General features: G+C 45.1%; 1 protein-coding gene across 1 annotated transcript in view; it reads left to right on the top strand.

Annotated features, from left to right (window-relative positions):
• CFAP97D2 (CFAP97 domain containing 2) overlaps nt 1-18793 on the top strand; it is a 123312-nt gene extending 104519 nt beyond the window's left edge. The window contains exons 4-5 of the mRNA XM_085622530.1: nt 4628-4820; nt 17907-18793. Of these exons, the coding sequence (XP_085478656.1) occupies nt 4628-4820; nt 17907-18401 (688 nt within the window). The 3' untranslated portion in view covers nt 18402-18793. The remainder of the gene's footprint in view (nt 1-4627; nt 4821-17906) is intronic.
• The last annotated feature ends 2765 nt before the right edge of the window (nt 18794-21558 follow it).

Genomic DNA, 21558 nt, shown 5'->3' with positions numbered 1-21558 from the left:
TACCTGGATAATGGCATCTACTGGCATCAGGCACCTCTTGAGCACATATGCTAAATAGCTGGGGTTTCACAACAAGCACACTAGCTGCATTCTGCATCTGTGTGTTGATAACAGTTATTTGTTCTTTAGTTCCTCCATGTTTTAGTTAGGTATGTCATCTATGTGCCCATTTAAACCATTAAGAGGCACATTTACTATTATTATTTCACGTAAAGTGGCACAACAAGAGAACTTGCTGCACAACGCTGCATGAAAGCAAGAGGTAGAATTCTTCATATTTACAAAGAGCATTTCTGCCCAGCACCAACACAGACACCCTTGCACCATAGTACAAGAATGCTTGCATTACAGGCAGGATTGTTTTTGTTCAGGAAAGGACACCTTCCTGAACAAAAACAATCCGTAGAGGCATATTCCTCTTAATAAACATATTTATCCTTCTTATGCCTCTGTCTGATAGGCGCACCTTTTTGTCACAAACCAAGGTTTACAAGTCTTTGTAAATAAGGGTTTGCGTCAAAATACATGGGTGGATGCATGGAAACGACCATGCTTCACCTATGTAATGCCTACCAGACGCAATGTAGTAAAAGGCAGCACTACGTGCTGCATTGCATAACTTCGAATTTATTAAACCGCGTAAAGTGGCTTTGCATGGCTTAGAAAATGCCAAAAGTTATTTACCTCCTGGTTGTGCCACAAAAGTGATGCAAAATCATAGTAGATTTGGGCCTTAGTGTAATGTCTGACAAGCACGTATTTCCTTTTTTAGGACAAGTGTTGTCGAACATTGTGTGTTTTTTCTTCCTCGCTTTTCATGATGGCATTGACTTTTCTTGCTTCCAGAGTCTGACACGAAATTAGTACTAGCTATTGAGAGTGCAGTACTAGCAGCTAGAGTACTTTTTGTTCTGATCCCATTATGACTTGTAATCCTGCATTCTGCATGTGGCAGATAGCACTCATGCTTAATCAAAAAGAGCCTCTGTCTGGCTACTCATTTCCACTTTATTTACTTCTTTGTGCCTTCCATTACCATCTATTAGTTTACTGTAATGTGAATCCCTTCATCATTAGCAGGTAAGTGTCTGATGGCACATACTCTGCTATAAACTGTGAATATGCTAGTGCTTGTGTGTCCAGCACTTGATGTTTCTAGCTATGCTCTGAAGGGTATTTGATGCCTAGGAGAGACACTTGTAGTCAGTATTGGTTTAAAAACAACTCTGTTAGTAATGATGTCTGCCTTCAGTAAATCCCTCTGCCACCATGACCCTCACTAGGAGCAGCCTGGTAATCCCCCTGATAACTCCACCCTTCCCTGGAGCTGCACATACAAAGTATTCCAGAGCCAGATTTTGCAGCTTGGTAATGAAAGTGATATCATACCATCTTTGACCACAGTGTCATCAGAGGAAGTGATGTCACATCACATTTGACCCTGAATCTTAACAGGAAGTGATGTCACATGACCTTAACTCAAATGATGTCACAATAATTGACATCACTGGAGTTCATTGTTAACTGCATTATTAATGTAACCACTCAATACAGATACATGTTTATTTTAAACACCACCCATAATTTAATTAGGGTGCTAAAATTACATACTGAGTAACATTTGTCATTTCTCTTTGTCATACAAGAATGATTATGTTTTCATTTGAATAAAACACAGAACAACACTCGGAATCTAACATTTTTATACCATAACTGTCATGATTTAATGGCTCCCTTACTGTATATCTCAACAGGAAATGTATTGATATATCACAGATAGGCGTAAAAGGAGATTTAAAGAAAACCTGTAGTAGTTATGTATGCCTATATAAACTCATATGTAGGAGTGGGCCTATTCACGAAGGTAAATGTTGTCATAGACGCAATGTTGCAATGACTGAATTTACCTCAATTATGCCTGCCCTGGAATTCACAAAGGGAATCCTGGCAGAAGTAAGCCCTTTTACAGATACCTAGTTCCCCGTCACGAGTTTAATTCAATGCCCCTGTAAATACCACTCAGGTTTTAGGAATATGGGCATTTCTGTTCTCGCTAAGACGTGATGTACCTTAGAAAACACCCTCAAACTAATTACATTTGTTCTTGTCAAGTGCTGGTGTAAATCCCTTTCCAGGCTTGGGAGGGGAATGGATCATCACCAAATTTGGTGGAAGTGTAGGGAAAGGGGTTTCTTCATGGGAAAATATATTTTCATGGTGAAGAAAAAAAAGTACATTTACACAGCGGAAAACCTTTCCACTTTAAGTGCACTTGACCACAGCGAGCTCTGTACCGTGAGAATGGATTTTTTAAACTCGTATCATGTGATTTCCCATGGAATCTGCATGAAAACCTACACTAGGTGCAGCTTTGCAGATACATTCCAATCGGAATTATAGTGAACTCCAAAAAGTAGTAAAACTACACTCAAACGTAACTTTTTAAAATCAGAATGTATATTAAGAATTCTTTTGTAAATCAGCCCCTGTAAATTGAACATAAACTAAGGTATTTGCTTACATTGTTTATTATTGTTGGTTCAATTTCATTTATGTTCACTTGTAAGTCACTACTACTCTTGAAAAGCACAAAATTGAAGGTTTTGTTCGGACACATATATTTTTATGTAATTACAATAATGAAATTTAGCAACAACTTGTTTAAAAATGAGTGTTATTTGTTTAATCGCAGGAGAGGCCACACAACTGCGAAGGATATTTATTTTTAGAAACTTAAACTTCAAATTCCATTTCCTGTCCCGGTTCCAGTGGAAGCTGTAGAAAGTAAACAATGCTCACCGAGGCACTGTTTGGCTTATTTTCTTGACACTTATTTTCCACCCCTGATGGCTAGGTCGCAAAGGCACTGCCAGGGGTCGCAAGGGGAAAGCCAGGGGTCTCCTGAAAAAGAGATACATAAATGGAGAGGATGCGCTAAAAAAAACAAATATGGACCGACGATTCTTGAATGGTGCTAGTCTGAACGGCTAAATGTTACACCTATTGTGCGGTTGTGATACATATTATTACCTGGAAATTTCTCCTTGTTGCACGCTCTATATTTGCTATTTCTCTGTTTTTAAAAGTTTCTCTTTTGTTGAAATGTATCTAATTAGTATAAAATGCAATAAACGGATATATTTTTTTTTAAAAACTATACAAGACCGCCTAAAGTTCAGGAACAAAGTAGAACCCTGGCTCTTCACTAGATAAATATGCAGAAAAGTCAGCATCTATGGTATCAAACTGACCAACATTTGAGACCAGAACAGGACACTATGCCCAAGAGTGTCCAACGGTCACATGACGTCTGCACGTCAAAGGAAGTCTGCAACTGGACTCGGCCATGGCCAGCTTTGATCATTGCAGGCTGAATGATCTCATATCGGATACAATTGATATGCAGACCATCCAGGGGAATATCTTTCCGCTTTTTGTCCTCTCCAGGAGCTAGTTCTCTCCGCCCAGACACACAAGACTTAAAAGGTCAAATTTCCAGTCACAATTCAAGAAGATGATTAAAAAATATTTGGTAACCATCAAAAAAACTAAAAAATTCAATGCAGATCCCGCAGAGTAATTACAACATCCAGCTATAATAACCTGAGTGCACCCTTTCTCTCACTTATCCTTCCTCCATCGCACCACTAAGGGCTGCGGCCCAAGACACAATCAGAACAGCAATCTGGTAGCTCACCATCGAAGCAAAAATGTTTCCAACATAGATTGACCGTAAATAAAATATTGTTTCAACCAAGGACTCCCCACGGGGCTGTGTGCTACCCATCCAATAATTTATTTTGGTACTCCGCAATGGGCTATGAAGCGCTACACAAATGCAATTATAATATGGTACAATTTGTGCATATACTTATACACCTGTTGCACCAGGAAGAACCCAGATGGTTGTAGTATGAGCTGAGTAAGTCACTGGTTGTTGTGCGTCCGTCAGCGACCATCAGGGCCAGACTGGGAACAGCAACCAGCCCTGGCAGATTGCTGCTCGACCAGGCCTGGCAGCAGGGGTTGGGGGATTGGGACCGGGGTGCTAGCAAGAAGTGCCGCTCCCGCTTTTGTTACAGGGGGCCGAAATTGCAGCACTGCTGCAAAACAAGCCCCAGTGACAAAACCGGCACCCACAGGAACGAAACCAGCCTTCCACCCCTCCAGCCCACCAGGAAAATGCCCAGTGCCCGCTACAGCCAGTCAGGCCCTGGTGACCATGTGACTGTAAGAGTATACTTTGTTGTTTTTTTCTGTACAGTACTTGGCACTTGCACTGTGGAAACTGCAGGAAGATTATGGATGCATATCACCAAAATCATTTCAATTCATAGTAAATTCTGGTGTGGTAATGGATGTCTATACTGAACCATGTTGGCCAACATTCGTCTGAAGCTGGTGATATAACTGGGGATGTGGTCTAGCATCCTGCTGCATTTTTGTGAAACAAGTGAGTGCTTTATCATCAAGGACTGTATAATGTGTTCTCAATCATCCAGTCTATAATCAATCATCATTCACCTTGACTCTAGAAATTCTGTCATGGATAGCTTTTCATAAAAATGTGTTTAAAATTCCATTTCGGACTTAAAATATTTTTTTCAATGCTTATGTTTTCATACAGTTTGAACAAAGAGAAGAGAGAGAAGGAACTTCTTAAAGTCTCCAGAGAGAACCAAAACATACTGGAAAGGATTGAAAAGTGCGAGCCTGAGTATCGAGTTCAGAAGTGGGCCGAAGACTATGAAAAGGCTGAACAGTATATGGACAGCATTGCCAAATATCCCCGCGGATGGTACAACACACAGAATGACAAGGTAACACCATGACAATCTATTACAGCAGAAAGGATAGCAATGAGCAAGTGGAAACAGAAAAGAGGCATGTGCTGCTAGAACAACCAAAGAACATAGAAGTGATGCCCATTTAATTGTATGGGCCTGCACAAGTGACTCCAGAGGTTTCACTTGTGCAAGCCTTAAATGCACCATTTGTATAGTCATCATCAAAGGCCCAAGTGGTGAAGTGTAAAAACATGTAAATTGCCAAATTACACAAAACAAAAATGAAAATCAGAGCACATCTATATTTTCTGACATATGTGCTGAGTTGTTTATTTGATGTATCAAGTTTATTGCCCACGTTAATTGGGGATTATATTTTAGGCCTGGTCTTGACTCAGATTTAAAGCAAATCTGCTTGTTGGGAACACTGCCTTGCTTAATCCGCTTATTATAAGGCATACATACAAGGTCCACCAACTAAATTGTACCTACAGTGAACCATGCTAAAGTAGAGGTATTCTAGAATATTAAATGGGTAGGCCCTTGTGTCTGGTCCTAAACTGAGTAATGACTCTAGGAGTTGGAAGTCATCCGACTTGTATGTATGTGAAATATTTATTAAGTGCACAAATACTTCCGAAAGAGGTGTCCTGGCGCTATAGGTAACCAAACAGCCGAAAGGGCCTTCAAAATATAGCAGAACGGGCAGATATTTCACCATCTTTGGGCCGGCAATCGGACAAGAGCAACAGATTAGGAAAAGGAGGAGCTCAGTGCCCAGAAGAATGTTCACATCAGCAGACCATCTGTAGCATCGTTAGGGAAATAACTAGTTAAAACTTATCTCTGCTTCTCTTAGGCTATCTCTTTTTCTTTTTGGTGTCTAGGCCCTAAGGTGGAACCTGTAAGCTATTATTGTATTCACTTACACCTATTAAACAGCGCTCACCTGAATGTAATCACTAATAAACCCACGAGTAACTAACTTAAAAGTAAACCAATGGTATACGTATTCACGTTTAAATGCCTTTTGATTTTAACATATGCTTTTCACAATCAGTATGTTATGTGTTATAATGCTTCATTCTAAACAATCAGGTCTACAACCTTTATCATTGGCATTTCACCATAACCAACTCAGACCTGCTGTGTTGGTTAATAAGCCTTCATTAGGTATACTGTAATAAAATTACAAATATGTACACAGATACAGTTGCAAAAACAATTTAAAATCCCTACTAATAGAGTCTAATAAGGACTACCATAGTGCATATTACCTGTACCCATGGTTTGTTCACCAACACCAAAACCCTTGCCAACTATGGTAATCTGCCACATTTCATGTAAGAGAAAACCAGTTTACAGGGGCTTCAGCACAGTGTAATAACAATTCATCCTTAAATGCCTATTGTCTTTAACATGCATTTCACAATAAGTAGGTCAGACCTACTGACTTTGTTATAAGTTTTCATAATGTACAGATGTCCCCTTTGAAATCTGGCATGACTTTTCCCAATGAACCGATAAAACTTTACCCTTTAACAGTAGCTTTGGACTTTACCCAACACTCACAAAAGGTCAGGCGAGAGTTGCACTGTCAAGCCAAATTTACAATTCCATGTAGATTAGTGCAGCACTGTGCTCTCAAACACAAAACTGTGCTCTGAAGTATGAAGTTAATGGCTGTCCTTCTCACTTCTGTGCTGCTGCAAGGGAAAAACAAACACTGTAAATTATTCAATTATCTAAGACACTGAACTGAACTCAGTACCCTGACCATCTCTGCGCAAGACTAAGACTGCATTTCCACTCTATCGTGAACTCTAGTACAGACAAGTCCTTGTGCAGCATGCACTTCAAATGGAATAACCAACTGTGAACAGTCGTGAGGGCAGCTCTCATGTAGTCCACCAACACAGTAACCGGGTCAGGAGCCTTATACTGTAGAACGCTAGTACTGAACTGTGAATGGTCGTGAGGGCATTTTTAATGTACTTCACCAGCACAGCAATCGGGTCAGAAGCTTTATACTGTGGAACTCTAGTACTGAACTTTCAAATCAGCTGTCTAGACCGTATTGCTTCTTAGAAGCCACTTCTATTTTGCACAATTACTCTTTTCTACCCTTTTAATGGTTATATGAATGTACTTGTTTTACTCTAGTGCATAGGTTTTAATCAATTCTGCACCGAAATTAATCAGATAGCTCAATGTACCCTCAGAGGTAACATCGGACATAACAGCGGGTCAATCAGTCATTCAGCCGTTCTTGCACCCTGCACTTCTCCCTGCACATTTTTGCCCCTGTATCTTGCTCCTCTACCCACCCTGCTGCTAAGAATCCGACTATGGAGGTTAACTTGTCCTGTTTTGCTGCTAATCTCTAATAATTGCCCGCCTGCATTTTGGTTCACTAAGGTTTTAGGGGGCCTATTTTAATGTTTTTTTTAATAATGACCCATGTTTGTAAAGGTTTTAATTAACTGTACAACCATAAACACTTACACTTATAGGCTTTGTCAGTGTATTTTAGCCATGTTGTACAAGAGTGTGGCTTTTGTGCAATATGGCTGAAAGTTAAGAGAAAAAGCTCTATGATGCAGCCATCGCAGGCCATGTCATAGTGTTTTTTTCCAGACAGGAGGGGCGGGGAAAGTAACACAACTTGGGAAGGAGGCGGGAGGGATGGGGCAAGCAACACAATGCAGGAGGAGTATGGGGCAAGCAACACAACACAGAGCGGGCAGGGAGGACAGGGAAAGTAACAAAACAGGAGGAGGTGGGAGGTAAGGGGCAAACAATTATGATGGAACAACAGCATTCAAACACATGTACTCTTATCGAGCGCAACCTGTAAAAGAAAAAAGTGCAAGCAGTGGAAGGACACTGGGCAAGGAAGAGTTATTTGGGCAATGGTTTAGTGAGGGACAAACACAAAAAGAGGAAATGAAGCCGGCGCGGGCTGACCAAACAGAAGCACGGAAATGAGAGGAATGATAAAGACAACCCATGGTAAGCCTCCTCTTAGTAAACAAAAGGTCTTGCAAGCAACAGTGCATGTGCTTTCAGGCAAGATCTAAAAATAACTTGCGATGGCAAAGCCTTTATTTTACTTGCTCCACGCATATGGATTAAACTTCGGTCAGAGCGAAAAAAGATTTCCTCATATGCTCTTCAGAAAAAATATAAAAATCGAATTTATCATTTGATTTCTGCCTCTCCTCTGCCAGTCTAATTGGCATTAGGTCCAAGAGACCTTTTGTTTGTTAAACTTTGTAGACCTGTTGTTTGTTGCCGTTCTACAATCATTTTTTAACATAACATAACATAACATAACACTGAGCATGGCATTTCGTAATGGCAATATCATATCACCTTTAGTATAGATTTCTGTTCACACTGTGTACAATTGAACCATGGAGGTAATTCAGCTTCAAGTGTGTCAATTCCTGTATTAGACCCTGTCAGTCTATTAGGTCCTTAGCCTGATGGTTAGCTGTACATGTTATTTTTTAAACAATAAACCAGTTACATCCTTATTCCTAATCTGGTGATTTATGTGACATCAAGCTAATAACTAGACTTCTTGCTAATAGCAAAGAAAATTGTGCAGAACTTTTCCTCATTTTATTTCTGGTCTTTAAAGATGTCATGCCTACTGGGCACTCTGCATCTGGTGATATTCGCATTGACAGGTTTGTACCAAACTGCTGAGCAAATAATTATTTGTCCGCTGCCAGAACGTCATGTTTGTAAATGGCTTCAAAAACACGTTTGCAGCTGACGAAGTTGATGGACAGCTTTGCCTCTCTCTTCACCATTCCTCCTGAATATGAATAATTGCTTTTCTGTAGTGGTGACCACTGGGTGGCACTAGCCGCCTACTTACAGAAACTAATGTTGGAAAATCGAACGGAGAGTCACAAAGTTGTTGAAACGCTACTAAAAGATTCTGCTTCCTCCTCGATCTATTATGTGATTTGGCCGTCAACGGCTTATTTCGTTTGCTTTAAAAACAAACAAAACAAGCATTTACAATGCAATAGGTCTCGCATTTGCGAGAGTTTATGCTATTGGCATTGGAAATGACAATGCCTTTTATTTATTTGTTTAAAAAACCAACACATTAATAAAAGGCATTGTAATCTACAATGCCAATAGCTCAAACTCTAGTAAATGCGAGACCTATTGCATTGCAAATGCTTGTCTCATTTGGATGTGGACCTAAGGCAGGTCTTGACAGAACCCTCTGTGACCCTTATAGAGCCTCAAGCTGTGCCCAGGCCATGGCCCAAACCGTGCTTTACCTAAATCACAAAGCCATGTATTAAGGTGACCTGGGCACCAGGTGTACTGACGTATGGGCAGTGCACCTGGTGCAAAGCCAGCACATAGCTTTATCTGAACAGTGGGCCTTGCAGGTAACCTAAGGGGGTGATCAGGATGAAGCTTGGGGGAAGACCACTCAGGGTCCTCAGCTGAAGCACTTCTTGGGACTCTGAACACGCCAAGGGAGAGGCACCGTCAAGTACCTGCCAGGGAGGCAGAGGTGAAACCAGAATGACATTCTGAAGGGCTCCCTGGGACAAATCCAAACATGGCCCCAGGGCCGGACTAGGAACTGAAACCAGCCCTGTCAAACTGCTCGTCCGACCCCCTGGGGGGAGGGTGGGGGTGCTGCTGAGCTGTTTGCCAGGGCCGGTTTCGGCCGATATTGCCGGCCCCCACCCTGGCAGCCCGATGCCCGCTACGGCCAGTTCGGCCCTGCATGCCCCCAAAACACACCTTTGGGGCACAGTTCAGATGATGGTCTTAAACCGTGCCCACCCCATCCCAAAAAGTAAATCCCTTTCGGTTCAAAAGACACCAACAGCAAACACGAAAGGGCTGTTGCACAGAGGTCCCGGAGAGGAAACTGAAGGTGCCCTCGTTTTAATCAGCCGATTAATATTCTATTATCCTTCCAACGCAGGACTGGCGGGGGGACACCTCAGTCCACAAAGCGCCGATGCGGATCTTCTCTTCAGGGCTGCGCACACGTCACTTGCCCATAATTGAAATTCTGTAATTCAGTTTCTGGCTTTTACATAATTTATATTTTTGCATATTTAAGAAAAGGTTTGCATAAGGTTTCCAAACTCACTCTATTCTCCACAGACAATTATAGATGTGAAACTGAAATTCGATTTTGCTCTGGTAGCTTTTCGGGCCCTAGGGGTTGTTGCCTCTAAAAAGCTAAAAGGGCTGGCACAGAGTCGCTCATCCTTCACCGTTAAGGGGCACTGACCTAACCTCCGTACTAAACTCTGCAGTGGGCATTCACAGCCATGCCAGGCATGTGAATCACTCTGCCACAGCAGTACGTCTGTATTCGCGATATCACCCTACAATAGTTAACCAGTTGTATGCTACAGTCTGTCACAGGGCTTTCTCTGCGCCAGTGCTCCAACCCTGCTGGCTGAATCTGGAGTGAAGGTATCACCGCCGCCGGCCCGATTCGGCGCGAAAACCGGAAGTCAGGCAGCGTCATGCCTGTCGTGGGGCGGGACTTCCGCCTTCCGCGGGAAGCCCGCACGCACGGAGTGGCTGTCCGAGAGGAGAAGTGGTGACGCGGGGCTCCCATGCCTGAGGGAGAGCCCCGCGGTGGCGGCAGAAGTAATGAGAAGCCCTGGGTCAGAAGTGGCAGCAGAGGCCGCCGATGCAAGTGCGGGGCTCCCATGAGTGAGGGAAGCCCCGCGTGTTCCAGGTCATGTGAGGCGGAGGAGATTAGACCAGGGGAGTCCTGAGACGGAGCCTGTAGCAGCCACAAAAGAGCCCGGTGAGTGGGGCTCAGTTGTAACGTGGGGGCTGGTGTGTGTGTTTGTTGTTCAGTGATCGAGTACGCGTGCACTGGCTGGGGGCGGCTGGTTGTGTTTGGTGGCGCAGTTACTGCATGCAGCTGGCTTGCGTGGACGGAAAGGGGACTGGAGATGTGCACACGTGCGAGTTGGTGTACGTGCGCGTACACCAACTCAAATCCGCCAAAGCCTGTGCGTGCCCATCTCCTGTCCCACTTCCGAGGCAAGTCAGCAACAATAGATCTCGCTGGCGATAGCAGCGCTTCGCGCTGCGTTCGCCAGGCGAGACCTAAAAATCAATTTGGTGGAAGTCTTAGTGATATGCGTATTTATTGTTGCTTAGATAGTGCAACAAGCACTCTTTGAGGTGAAGTATATAACTTTCTGCTCAATCAAATCCTGTAAACAGAACCCCAAACATCTAGGCGGAGCCTGAGCCCCTCTTCTGGTGATTCTCACATGACTGACTGGGCGACAGCCGCACTGTCAAGCCAGACCATAACAAGCATTTACAATGCAATAGGTTTCGCACTGACATTATTTTGAGCTATTGACAATGTAAATGACGTTTTTTTTTCTTTTATCAAACAAACAAAAGGCATTGTAATTTAAAATGCTAATAGCTGAAAGTTTTGTAAATGCAAAATCTATTGCATCGCATTTACACGAGTGTGAGCTATTGACATTGTAAATGGTAATGGCTTTTATTAATGTGATTTTTTTTAACAACATAAATATAATGGATTTCTAATGCTAATAGCATAAACTTATGTACATGTGATATTTATTTTATTTCAAAGATGTTGAGAGCTATTTTGATTGTAATTACAATGCTTTTACTTTATGTGTTTTTAATATGCACACCTTGGTACACGCATAACAATGCAATAGGTGTTGCAACTGCAAGTTTTGGAGCTATTGGCATTGTAAATGGCAATGCCTTTTTTGTTGTAATTGTGAAATCTATTGCATTGCATTTGTAGTATAGTACATTCTCAACTCTTCACTCTAAAGAGCTATTGGCGTAGTAAATGACGTTGTAAATGACAATGTCTTTTAACCCTTTTTACCACCGCAAAGCTCATCAGCATGTGCCCATCATATAAAGGAATATCTGACAATCGCATCTTAAACATTTTGCAGCAATTCTATAGTTTCACCACGGTTGTAAATTAAATTGTAAAATAAAGTTTATATTCTGATTGACACAACCTTAAAACTGGGGCCCTTGAAATGGTGTGCAAGGTCTTATCTGAATCTGATTGTCTTTTAAACGTTAGGTATCGTATGGTACTATATATTAAATAAATCAATTTGTCACAGTGGCTGCTGTCATGAGCAGGCAAGTCCAACCCTCACTGATCGTTTCCATTGCGGCATACATAATGTGTGGAGGTGTTGGTTCGGGGTCTGGCACAATGGTGGTTAGAGGATTTGCATGTTAGTGGCATGCCGGGTTCCAGGGGTGGACGAGGTGACAGGAGGTCTATGGGGGGGGAAGAGGGTCTGCTTATGGGTAGGTCATAATAAAATGGTGTGAAAGGAACACAAGGTTTAGGTCAATCAATCAGTACATTTATAGAGCGCACTACTCACCCGCGAGGGTTTTAAGGCGCTGAGGGTGGGGGGGGGGGTGCTGCTACTGCTCAAACAGCCAGGTCTTGAGGTGTCTCCTGAAGGTGAGAAGGTCTTGGGTCAGTCAGAGGTGGGTGGGGAGGGAGTTCCAGGTCTTGGCGGCGAGGTAGGAGAAAGATCTGCCGCCTGTTGTTGTTCTTCTGGTGCGTGGTACAGTGGCGAGGGCGAGGCTGGCTGAGCGCAGTTGGCGAGTCGGGGCGTAGAACGAGAGGCGTTTGTGGAGGTATTCAGGTCCGGCGTTGTGGAGCGCTTTGTGTGCGTGGGTGAGGAGCTTGAACGTGATCCTCTTGTTGACGGGGAGCCAGTACAGTTCTCTCAGGTGGGCGGTGATATGGCTGTGGTGGGGGATGTCCAGGATGAGGCGTGTGGAGGCATTCTGTATGCGTTGAAGTCTTTTCTGTAGCTTGGCCATTGTCCCTGCATAGAGTGCGTTGCCATAGTCGAGCCGGCTTGTGACGAGGGCTTGGGTGACAGTCCTTCATGTTTCCGTGGGGATCCATTTGAAGATCTTTCGTAGCATGCGGAGGGTGTTGAAGCAGGAGGAGGAGATGACGTTCACTTGCTTGGTCATAGTGAGCGATGAGTCCAGGACTAACCCTAGGTTGAGTGCGTGGTCGGTGGGTGTCGGTGCTGTGCCCAGGGCGGCAGGCCACCAGGAGTCGTTCCAGGCGGAGGGGGATGGTCCAAGGATGAGGACCTCCGTCTTGTCTGTGTTCAGTTTCAGGCGGCTGATCTTCATCCATTTGGCGACGGCCCTCATTCCTTCTTGGAAGTTGGATTTGGCGGTGACTGGGTCTCTGGTCAGGGAGAGGATCAGCTGGGTGTCGTCGGCGTAGGAGATGATGTTGAGGTCGTGTGCGCGGACGATGTCAGCGAGGGGGCTCATGTAGATGTTGAAGAGCGTCGTGCTGAGTGATGAGCCCTTGGGGTACACCGCAGATGATCTTGGTGGCCTCTGAGTGGAACGGGGGTAGGCGGACTCTCTGGGTTCTGTCGGTGAGGAAGGAGGAGATCCAGTCCAGGGCCTTTCCCTGGATCCCTGTGTTGTGGAGACGTGTTTTTAGGGTGCGATGGCAGACCGTGTCAAAGGCAGCTGAGAGGTCTAGGAGGATGAGGGCTGCGTTTTCTCCATTGTCGAGCAGGGTTCTGATGTCGTCGGTGGCGGCGATGAGGGCGGTCTCGGTGCTGTGGTTGCTGCGGAAGCCAGACTGGGACGGGTCGAGGGAGCCGTTGGTTTCGAGGAAGTTGGTCAGTTGCTTGTTGACTGCTTTCTCTGTGACCTTCGCCGGGAAGGGGAGCAGGGAAATGGGCCGGAAATTCTTGAGGTCCTTGGAGTCTGCTGTCGGCTTCTTAAGGAGGGCGTTGATTTCAGCGTGTGTTTCCAACTCTCAGGGAAGGTGAAAGAGTTGAAGGAGCTGTTGATGATGTCTCGGAGGTGGGGTGCGATGATGGTGTCTGCTTTGTTGAAGATGTGGTGAGGGCAGGGGTCGGATGGAGAGCCGGAGTGGATGGAGTTCATGATCTCCGTGACGTCTTTGGTGTTGACGGGGGTCCAGCGACTGAGGAGGGCGGTGGTGGGCGTTGGTTCTGCGGCTGGTGGAGGCCTCTGGTTTGTGAAGCTGTCGTGTATGTCGGCGATCTTGCGGTGGAAGAAGGCCACGAGGGAGTTGCAGAGGTCCTGTGAGGGGGAGATGTCGTTGGAGTTGGAGCTTGGGTTGGAGAGTTCCTTCACGATGCTGAAGAGCTCCTTGCTGTTGTGTGCATTGTTGTCTATGCGCTCTCTGAAGGCCGTTCTCTTTGCGATGCGGATGAGCTGGTGGTGTTTGCGTGTGGCGGTCTTAAGGGCCTCCAGGTTTTCCTCAGTCCGTTCTTGGCGCCAGGCTTTCTCTAGAGTTCGGCGTTTTTTTTTGGAGTCCTTGAGGTCTGTGGTGAACCAGGTGGTTCTCCTACTGTTGTGCTTGTTCGGATGGTTCTTGATAGGGGCGAGGGTGTCGGCGGAGTTGCTGATCCACTGCGTGAGGATTTGGGCGGTGGTGTTGGTGTCCGAGGCGTTGGCCAGGGGGCCCTGGGCGAGGGCGGCGGTCAGCTGGTCAGTGGTGACTTTGCTCCAGCATCTTCGGGGGATCTGCGGCGGTTGGATGTGTGCGGTGAGTTTCTTGTAGGAGAAGTGGATGCATCGGTGGTCGGTCCAGTGGAGAGTGGTGGTGTGGCTGACCGTAACGTTGGTGCTGGCAGAGAAGATGGGGTCCAGCATGTAGCCTGCGTGGTGGGTCGGGGTGTTCACTAGTTGCTTCAGTCCGAAGTTGGAGAGGTTGTCGAGCAGGGTGGTGGTGTTGTTGTCGTTGTTGTTCTCCAGGTGGAAGTTCAGGTCCCCCAGGAGGATGTAGTCTGTGCTGGCGAGGGCGTGCGCGCTGACGAAGTCGGCGATGGATTCGTTGAATTGTGGGCATGGACCTGGTGGTCTGTAGATGAGTGTTCCTCTGAGGGTGGTCTTGGCTTCGGTGTGGATCTGGAAGTGTAGGTGCTCGGCGGTGCTGGGAGTTTCTTCGGTGCTGGACGTGACTCTGAGGGTGTTCCTGTGGACGATGGCGATTCTCCTCCGGGATTGTTGGTACAGTCCCTCCGGATGATGATTTGGTCCCTAAACAATAGCGGTGGCCAGTGGTAGAAGCCGCACGAGTGGGGCAACCCTCGGGTAGCGCTGGGAGGGCCGCATCTCTGCTATTTTAACTGAGGGAGGATCAGGAGGCAGGATAGAGGATACTGATTAGAGTTTAGACTGAGGCAAAAGTGCGCCAGGGGGAGCGGTGGGCAGTAATTTAGCCAGCTAAGGAAGAGGTAGCGAGGGGTCTGGTTATAGGGTGAAGGGGGCGGGGGGGTGAGGCCGTCCAAATGAAGGAATTTTTCCCAGATAAGGAGAACAGGGTGGGTGATGACTATAATCCAGAAGGCGGTCCCTCACATCGGGTCTGTGCGGTTACGGGGTTGGCGCCATTCCGACAATACAAGGACTAATTTAATGTTACAAACATAAGGAGAATACTGTTTAAGAAATGGACATAGCGGCCAAGGTTTTGGTTTGCTAAGTGTGACATTTTCGGTGGGTTTGTGAGTGACGTGTTAGCCGCTGTGAGTGCCGCTGTCCGGCGGGCAGGGGTCGGGCAGTGAAGTGGGTTTGTGAAGCGCTCTGACACCTTCCGGTAAAGTCCGCGCCATATAAAAAAAAAAAAAGTGTAAATAAATAAATAAATAAATAAAAACAAAGAAGGCATAGGTTGCACAGATTGCACCCATTTGGAGGCTCTGAGAGAGTCTTGGAACTGCTGCAGGTCGCCAGAGATGGAGGGGTACTGGCATGGTGGTTTGTGCACGGATTGTGGTTTTGGGAGTGTGCAGTGCATGTGGTTTGTGGGCGGATTGTGGTTTGGGGAGTGTGCAGTGCACCATTGGACAGGCAGGTGCTTTCTACAGAAGTCTTTAGCCCCCTCCTCAGTGAAAGATTGCTGGGGTAGCGTGATTTGGTGGTACCTTGTCTCTGGTGAAGTCGCAGCTCGACAGGAGTAAGGTTGGAGGGAGAAAAAACGGGCCAGGGGGAGCGGCGGGGGTAGGGTGGCACTAACTTAGGCAGCTAGTGAAAGGAGGGAAGGGGCCGTCCGAGGAAAGGAATTTCACAGATAAGGAGAACAGGGAGGGCCGGCTATGGCCTATGGGGGCGGGCTGGCAAATTTGGTCAGCAGCGGTGGGCGGGGCGGGGCCTGCTCCACCAGGCATGGCGAAGAGCGCCAAATTCAAGTGTTTTGGTAAGGTGGGATGCGGGGGCTGCGGGAGGCGTTGGAACAGTTGGGCAGATGTGGCATTGTAGTAAGAAGTTCAATTGTGGAATGGTTAATTACCAAAGTATGCCTCTCGATTGTGTGAATGATCCAGTCCTCACGTCGGCAGCCAGAGCTTAAAGAGAGGACAAAGTCATAATGTGATAAAAAAGTGATCTGCTACTGCACGGTGACTGCGATAGGCGGTTTATGATACCTGAATTGCTGACTGTATGTAACACGTTCGTAGTGTGAAAACGCAATGGTGTCATAGCGATCCACAGAGCGAGTAAGTTACTGTGACCGTGGCTATTTCGACAAGAAAACTGTGCAATTATGTTACGTATTTTATAAGTGGCCCAGATATAGGTGGATAACGACATAGGCTGGAACACAGCTTTGTGGGCATAGGGAGAGATAGAGACTAGGCAGCATGGGTTGTGCGTCTTAATACCACTGCACGGAGGGTGGACATAAACAGCGGAAGACGTGTTCCGTTCCAGGACCAATACGGGTACAGGTTTAAAAAGGTAATGTAAAGACGAGCGGTGGGAGGTATCAGGCATGTGCATCAGCCAGGAGAAGGGTCTGTGCAGGGAAGGGACGGAGGCCGTATGTGCCGAGTCAGGACTCACAAGCCTTCCCGTCTTTTAAACTGCACTTAATTCCCCAGCCACCCACACCCCTACCCCAAGGCCTCACATTGCATCTTTCCCACCATCTATGTAGGGTCCCTCCGAGTGCATGCATGGAAGTAACCGATTTGGCGGACGGCATTGCAAGTATTCTCCAGACAGACACAGACCCTACCGAAGAGAGAAAGATAACACATCAAAGACTCCGACTGTTTGCACTGGCTGCGCGGAGGGAAAGCCTGGCCCCAGTGAGGATGGGGGAAGAGCGGCCTCAGCTGCAAATCCGCTCGCCATCTGTTTTCATTCAACCGCTTCTATTTGTTGCATCGCGCTGGGGCTGAGTGAAAACAGATGCGCTTGTCATGAGGGGCGGCATCCGAAAACTGCAAGGGCGTCAACAAAAGTGACAGCCAGCAAACCAGAAGCACAGAAAATACATTACCCACGACCTAAACCAATAGAAAAAGGTTGTGACACAGGGGCGTGGCTTAAAGTCCCCTTCTCAGGGTTTTTACTATAGCCCTTACAGGGCAAGGAGCGCATGCGCGCTCCAACGACCAAGCGAAACCTAAAAACACACACGAAAATGCCAGTAATCTGAGAAGCTCCAGAAGTGGTGCTACAGGAAGTGGAACACACCAATCCCCCTCTCAGCATCTCTGCTCATTATTGCATTGAGTGCAAACCAACATCAGGTGTGAGGAGAAAAATCCCAGTATTGGGAACGAAATGGTGGAAGAGCATTACAGAAAACTTCACCAGTGAAAAAAAAAGTTATACGTTTAGAAAACAAAAAAATCCCTAAACTGTTTTTTTTTTTAAGAATCACTAAAAATAGCACTAAGGTCCTAGAAATACCAGGATGTTTCCTGCATGTTTCCCCAAAATGTTGGGCCTATTTGCCCTCACATTTTTTCACAAGTGAGAAATGTAAACGGATGTGGGGCGTGATATTACCAGGTTTTATTCTTCACTCTGTGAAAACGTCTGTAATTACCACTCCACACAACTCCTAATGACTATGGCTACAGAGCTGGTATATCAAAACTATTAATACTTTATCTAGTAACTCTTAAAGCCTTGTTTACATATACGTCCATTAAAGATTGAAAGTTTGAAAAGTATGCAAAAACAAAAAAGCAATGCATTAAAAATATGAAATTGCAAATCTTCTATTTAATTAAGGTTTTTATTTTTCAGCAAAGGCCAAAGGGAAGCAAGACAACAGAAGGGGAACCAGTTAAGGATAGCAAGAAGAAGGACGAAAGCCCAAGAAACGACACAGAGGAGGGAAAGCCAGAGGCAAAAGCTTCCAAAAATGTCAAGCAGCTTTCAAAACCAGAAGGCGCAGAAGGAAAGAGAGAGGAAGTCAAGAAGCAGGTTTTGAAAAAGGACAACCACTCCAAGGCCGAAAAAGTGCAAAGCAAGCCGTTGAAAAACGAGAAGACAAAGTCCAAAAACGAGAAGCTAACAAAAGAGAGAAATGAAAGAGACAAGGATGAAGACCATGAAGTAGAGTCCGTGAGAAGCCGGTCAGCGAAAGGTGAAAGCGAAACAGAAGAAGAAAATAAGACTAGGGACGAGCTTCCAAAAGAAGAAAGTGAGGCTGAAAGAGCAGAAGAAACGCCTCAGACAGACCGTCAGTCACCCGCTGATGATGCACAAAGCAACATGGAGGAAGCTGAGAAGGAGTAGACTAGAAGTGGTTGGTCTTCTGAATGCAACCAATTCCTGATTTTTTTCAGCCCGAGTCTCCATAACTGGCTAGCAGTGAGGGTGATCAACTAACCCGCCTTTCTTGACTTGGACAACCCAGAATCATTATGACTTGGATCAAAATAGTCCACAGAGAGAGAATTTCATTCTCCCTTTCGATTCAAAACTGAAAGATGTCCTGAGATTAGGAAGTAGTGTGAACAGGGCAAAGCTTCTTCCGCTCCATAGGTTCATGAAACCCTAGGTCCCAAGATGTGTTTTCACAATTTTACACTTTATAATATCATTTGTGTTTTCGATCTATCTTTGACAGTTTCCAACATGAGAGGATAGTAGTAGGCAAATAAACATGATTGTGAAGAAAGTTCTGCACTTCATGTGTTTTTTTGTGTTTTTTTTTAAACGGCCAGCAATGGCAGATTTTCCTAGCCTGTGGGTGAAGGAGAGTTCTTATTTTATTGAAGATAAAGGAGACGAATACTATGTAGGAAAAGAGACTGCATAGTACAGCCTCCTGTATTGTTAGGAATTCTTAACCCTCTGAAATTAAAGATACTTCTGGCATCAATAACTTGGATCGGCGGACCTACTCCCCATTACAAGTTTTTGGGGATTGGCCTGCAGGAATAAGTCTTGCTGCAGCACGCTTTCCCCTTGTCTTTGCTGTGAGCAGATGAAGTGTCAGTGTGAAAAACCCCATACCCTGTATTTTCTAATCCCAGCAGTGCCAACAACTCCTTCGTATATTTAACAATCTGTGTCAAGTTCAGGGCCTGAGATTTTTAAAGGGGAGCTTCTGATATTAAAGGGTGGTATTGTGGAGAGTCCATACGAGAAGCTGCCTCTTCACCCCCGTAAAAAAAAATATATATATACATGTGATTAAATATGGTGCTTTTGAAGCTACTGCATTTTGGGGCTAACGTCAGCAAGTGGCGTTGACTACTCAGGGCACCTTCCTTTAAATTACTGAAAAAGGCGGCGCATATTCACTGATATTAAGGGTCGAAAGAGGGACCATTTTTCCCCAATTACTGGGCCAAATCAGTGAATTTTCCTTTCCATTTCTCAAAAAATACGGCGCGTCCTTTCCGTTTCGGTGGCAAAATAATGAACATACTTTCCTATCACCGAAAAACACAGCCCGCATTCTTCCATTAGAGAAATCACACCTTGAATTCTTTCCCTTTCGGAGGCAAACGATTGATCACTTCTTCACACCACAAGACAAAAAAAAACTACACTTTTTTCTATTCCATTTAGGGAGCGAAAGTTTGCATTTGTATGCATTTGGAAAGAGCGTGTTTAACTTTAAGACCCCCTAGGTTCCCTCGAGGGCAAATAATGGAACGTTAACTCGGACGAGTCACTCAGAGAACAAGAATGAGAGATTTTATAGTGTCGCTAATATAAAGAGCACAGTGGACTATGCAGAGGATTGTATTCACAAGCCTCTCTTTCACAGGTGGCCAACGAAGAGTTCCAATGCAGCAGTATGAGAACATACAATTATGGTTCACCACTCTCTCATGGCTTAAAGTGGGATGGTAACGGGGGGGGGGGGACTCTAAAAGGGGCGCGATCTGTGTAATGAAGTGCATGGCCTAAACATGTAAACTCAAATTCCCGTGATTCCCACAGTGTGCCACCCAACTGGTATTTTTTCTACTCTGGGCTTTCTGTTACCACATCTAGATATATACCACATATAAATACTTTATTGTTCGATTAATAAAAATCATTACAATGACAATTGCCAGTTCATTGATCACACCCTCAGTTAAAAAGAGGGAGCTATATCAATGAGTACATAAAATGAAGAAACCCACTAAAAGATAATCAATTTCAAAATCCATACTAGTTGTGTTAAGCAGGATTTGCCGGTGTCATGAATTACTACAAACCTAAATCCCTTGGTTGGTTCTCAATTGGGGTACAATAATAAACAACTGAACTTCAATTTTCTTACTGATGAGGGAGGACGAATGACTGTTTACGAGAATCCTACTAGTTCAGCGTTGTATTGGTAACGCGGGCACTCGGGCAATGCCCGAGGGGCCGGTGTCCAGTTCCAGCAGTGGGCTGCTTTTTTGAGCAGTCTGGTGGCCGATTTGGGCGGTGTCTCTGTTGTTCGGATACAGCCAGCGGCCCAGTGAGTGTCTGAGTGGCCTTTCTGGAGGCAGATGGGCGCTCATTACCTCCCGTTCAGCAACAATCAGGGGTGTCACTCCCTTTCTCTCACTGGGCCAGCCCATTAATATATGCATACTGAGCGGGGCAGGGGGCCTGAGCAGAAGTGACCTCACTTGTTTTCAGGTGTGTTTCACCAGTGTAAACTAATCCGTGCATTTTTTTTACCCCCCCCCTACTTTTTTTAATAAAATGTCGCCGAAGCAGTGTTTTGAGGAAAGGCAATATGCAAATGTGGGCCACTTTTTTTTTGCGTGCCCGGGCTGATTTTTAATCCCAATCCAACCCTGTACTAGCCGTTCCCCGGGCGTTGCCAAAACTTCTTATAAATAGGTAAAAACAATACAAAAAAATAGATTGTGCTGTAAGATCACAGAGAATGCAAGCCTCTAGGTGAACAGCTAGGAATGACTGTCAAAAGCTGCTAACTGTGGGGGCAATGGGCTGTACCGGTTGTCATCTAATCTTATAGAAATGCTGGTTAGGAAGAGCTCAGTGCAGGATTACAGGTGTCGAAAAGTTGGTCCTCTGACTGGCTGAACCTTTTTGCTGCTCTTGTAACAAACTTGGTGAACCAAATATATATTACTCGACTGATCTACACCTACACTCAGCCAGGACTATTTGCTCTATCAATGGTTATCAGCCATGTAAGAAAAATAAGAAATAACGATGTTCTTTATTTTTGATTTATGGAAATAATATTGAAAATGTTTCAATTTTTAAATTGTGAGACTGTAAATTAATTAATACTGAGACCTGTGGAAGGGGTATTGGTCTCAGAGTGTCTCAGTCACTCCAGTTATGTTCAGGCTTAGACATTTACACCCTCTTTCTTTACACATCTCGACCCTATGCATATCTTAAACCTCATCTCTTTCCTCTGAAGCACCCACTTTTCACTTTCTTCTATAAGCACTTGATCACACCTCTTTCACTTCACCAA

Source organism: Triturus cristatus, chromosome 8 (genome assembly GCF_964204655.1).
Source record: "Triturus cristatus chromosome 8, aTriCri1.1, whole genome shotgun sequence".
In the NCBI taxonomy this organism is placed as follows: domain Eukaryota; kingdom Metazoa; phylum Chordata; class Amphibia; order Caudata; family Salamandridae; genus Triturus; species Triturus cristatus.
The sequence above is the reverse complement of the archived record's forward strand: the minus strand, read 5'-3'. Positions and strand labels throughout refer to the sequence as shown.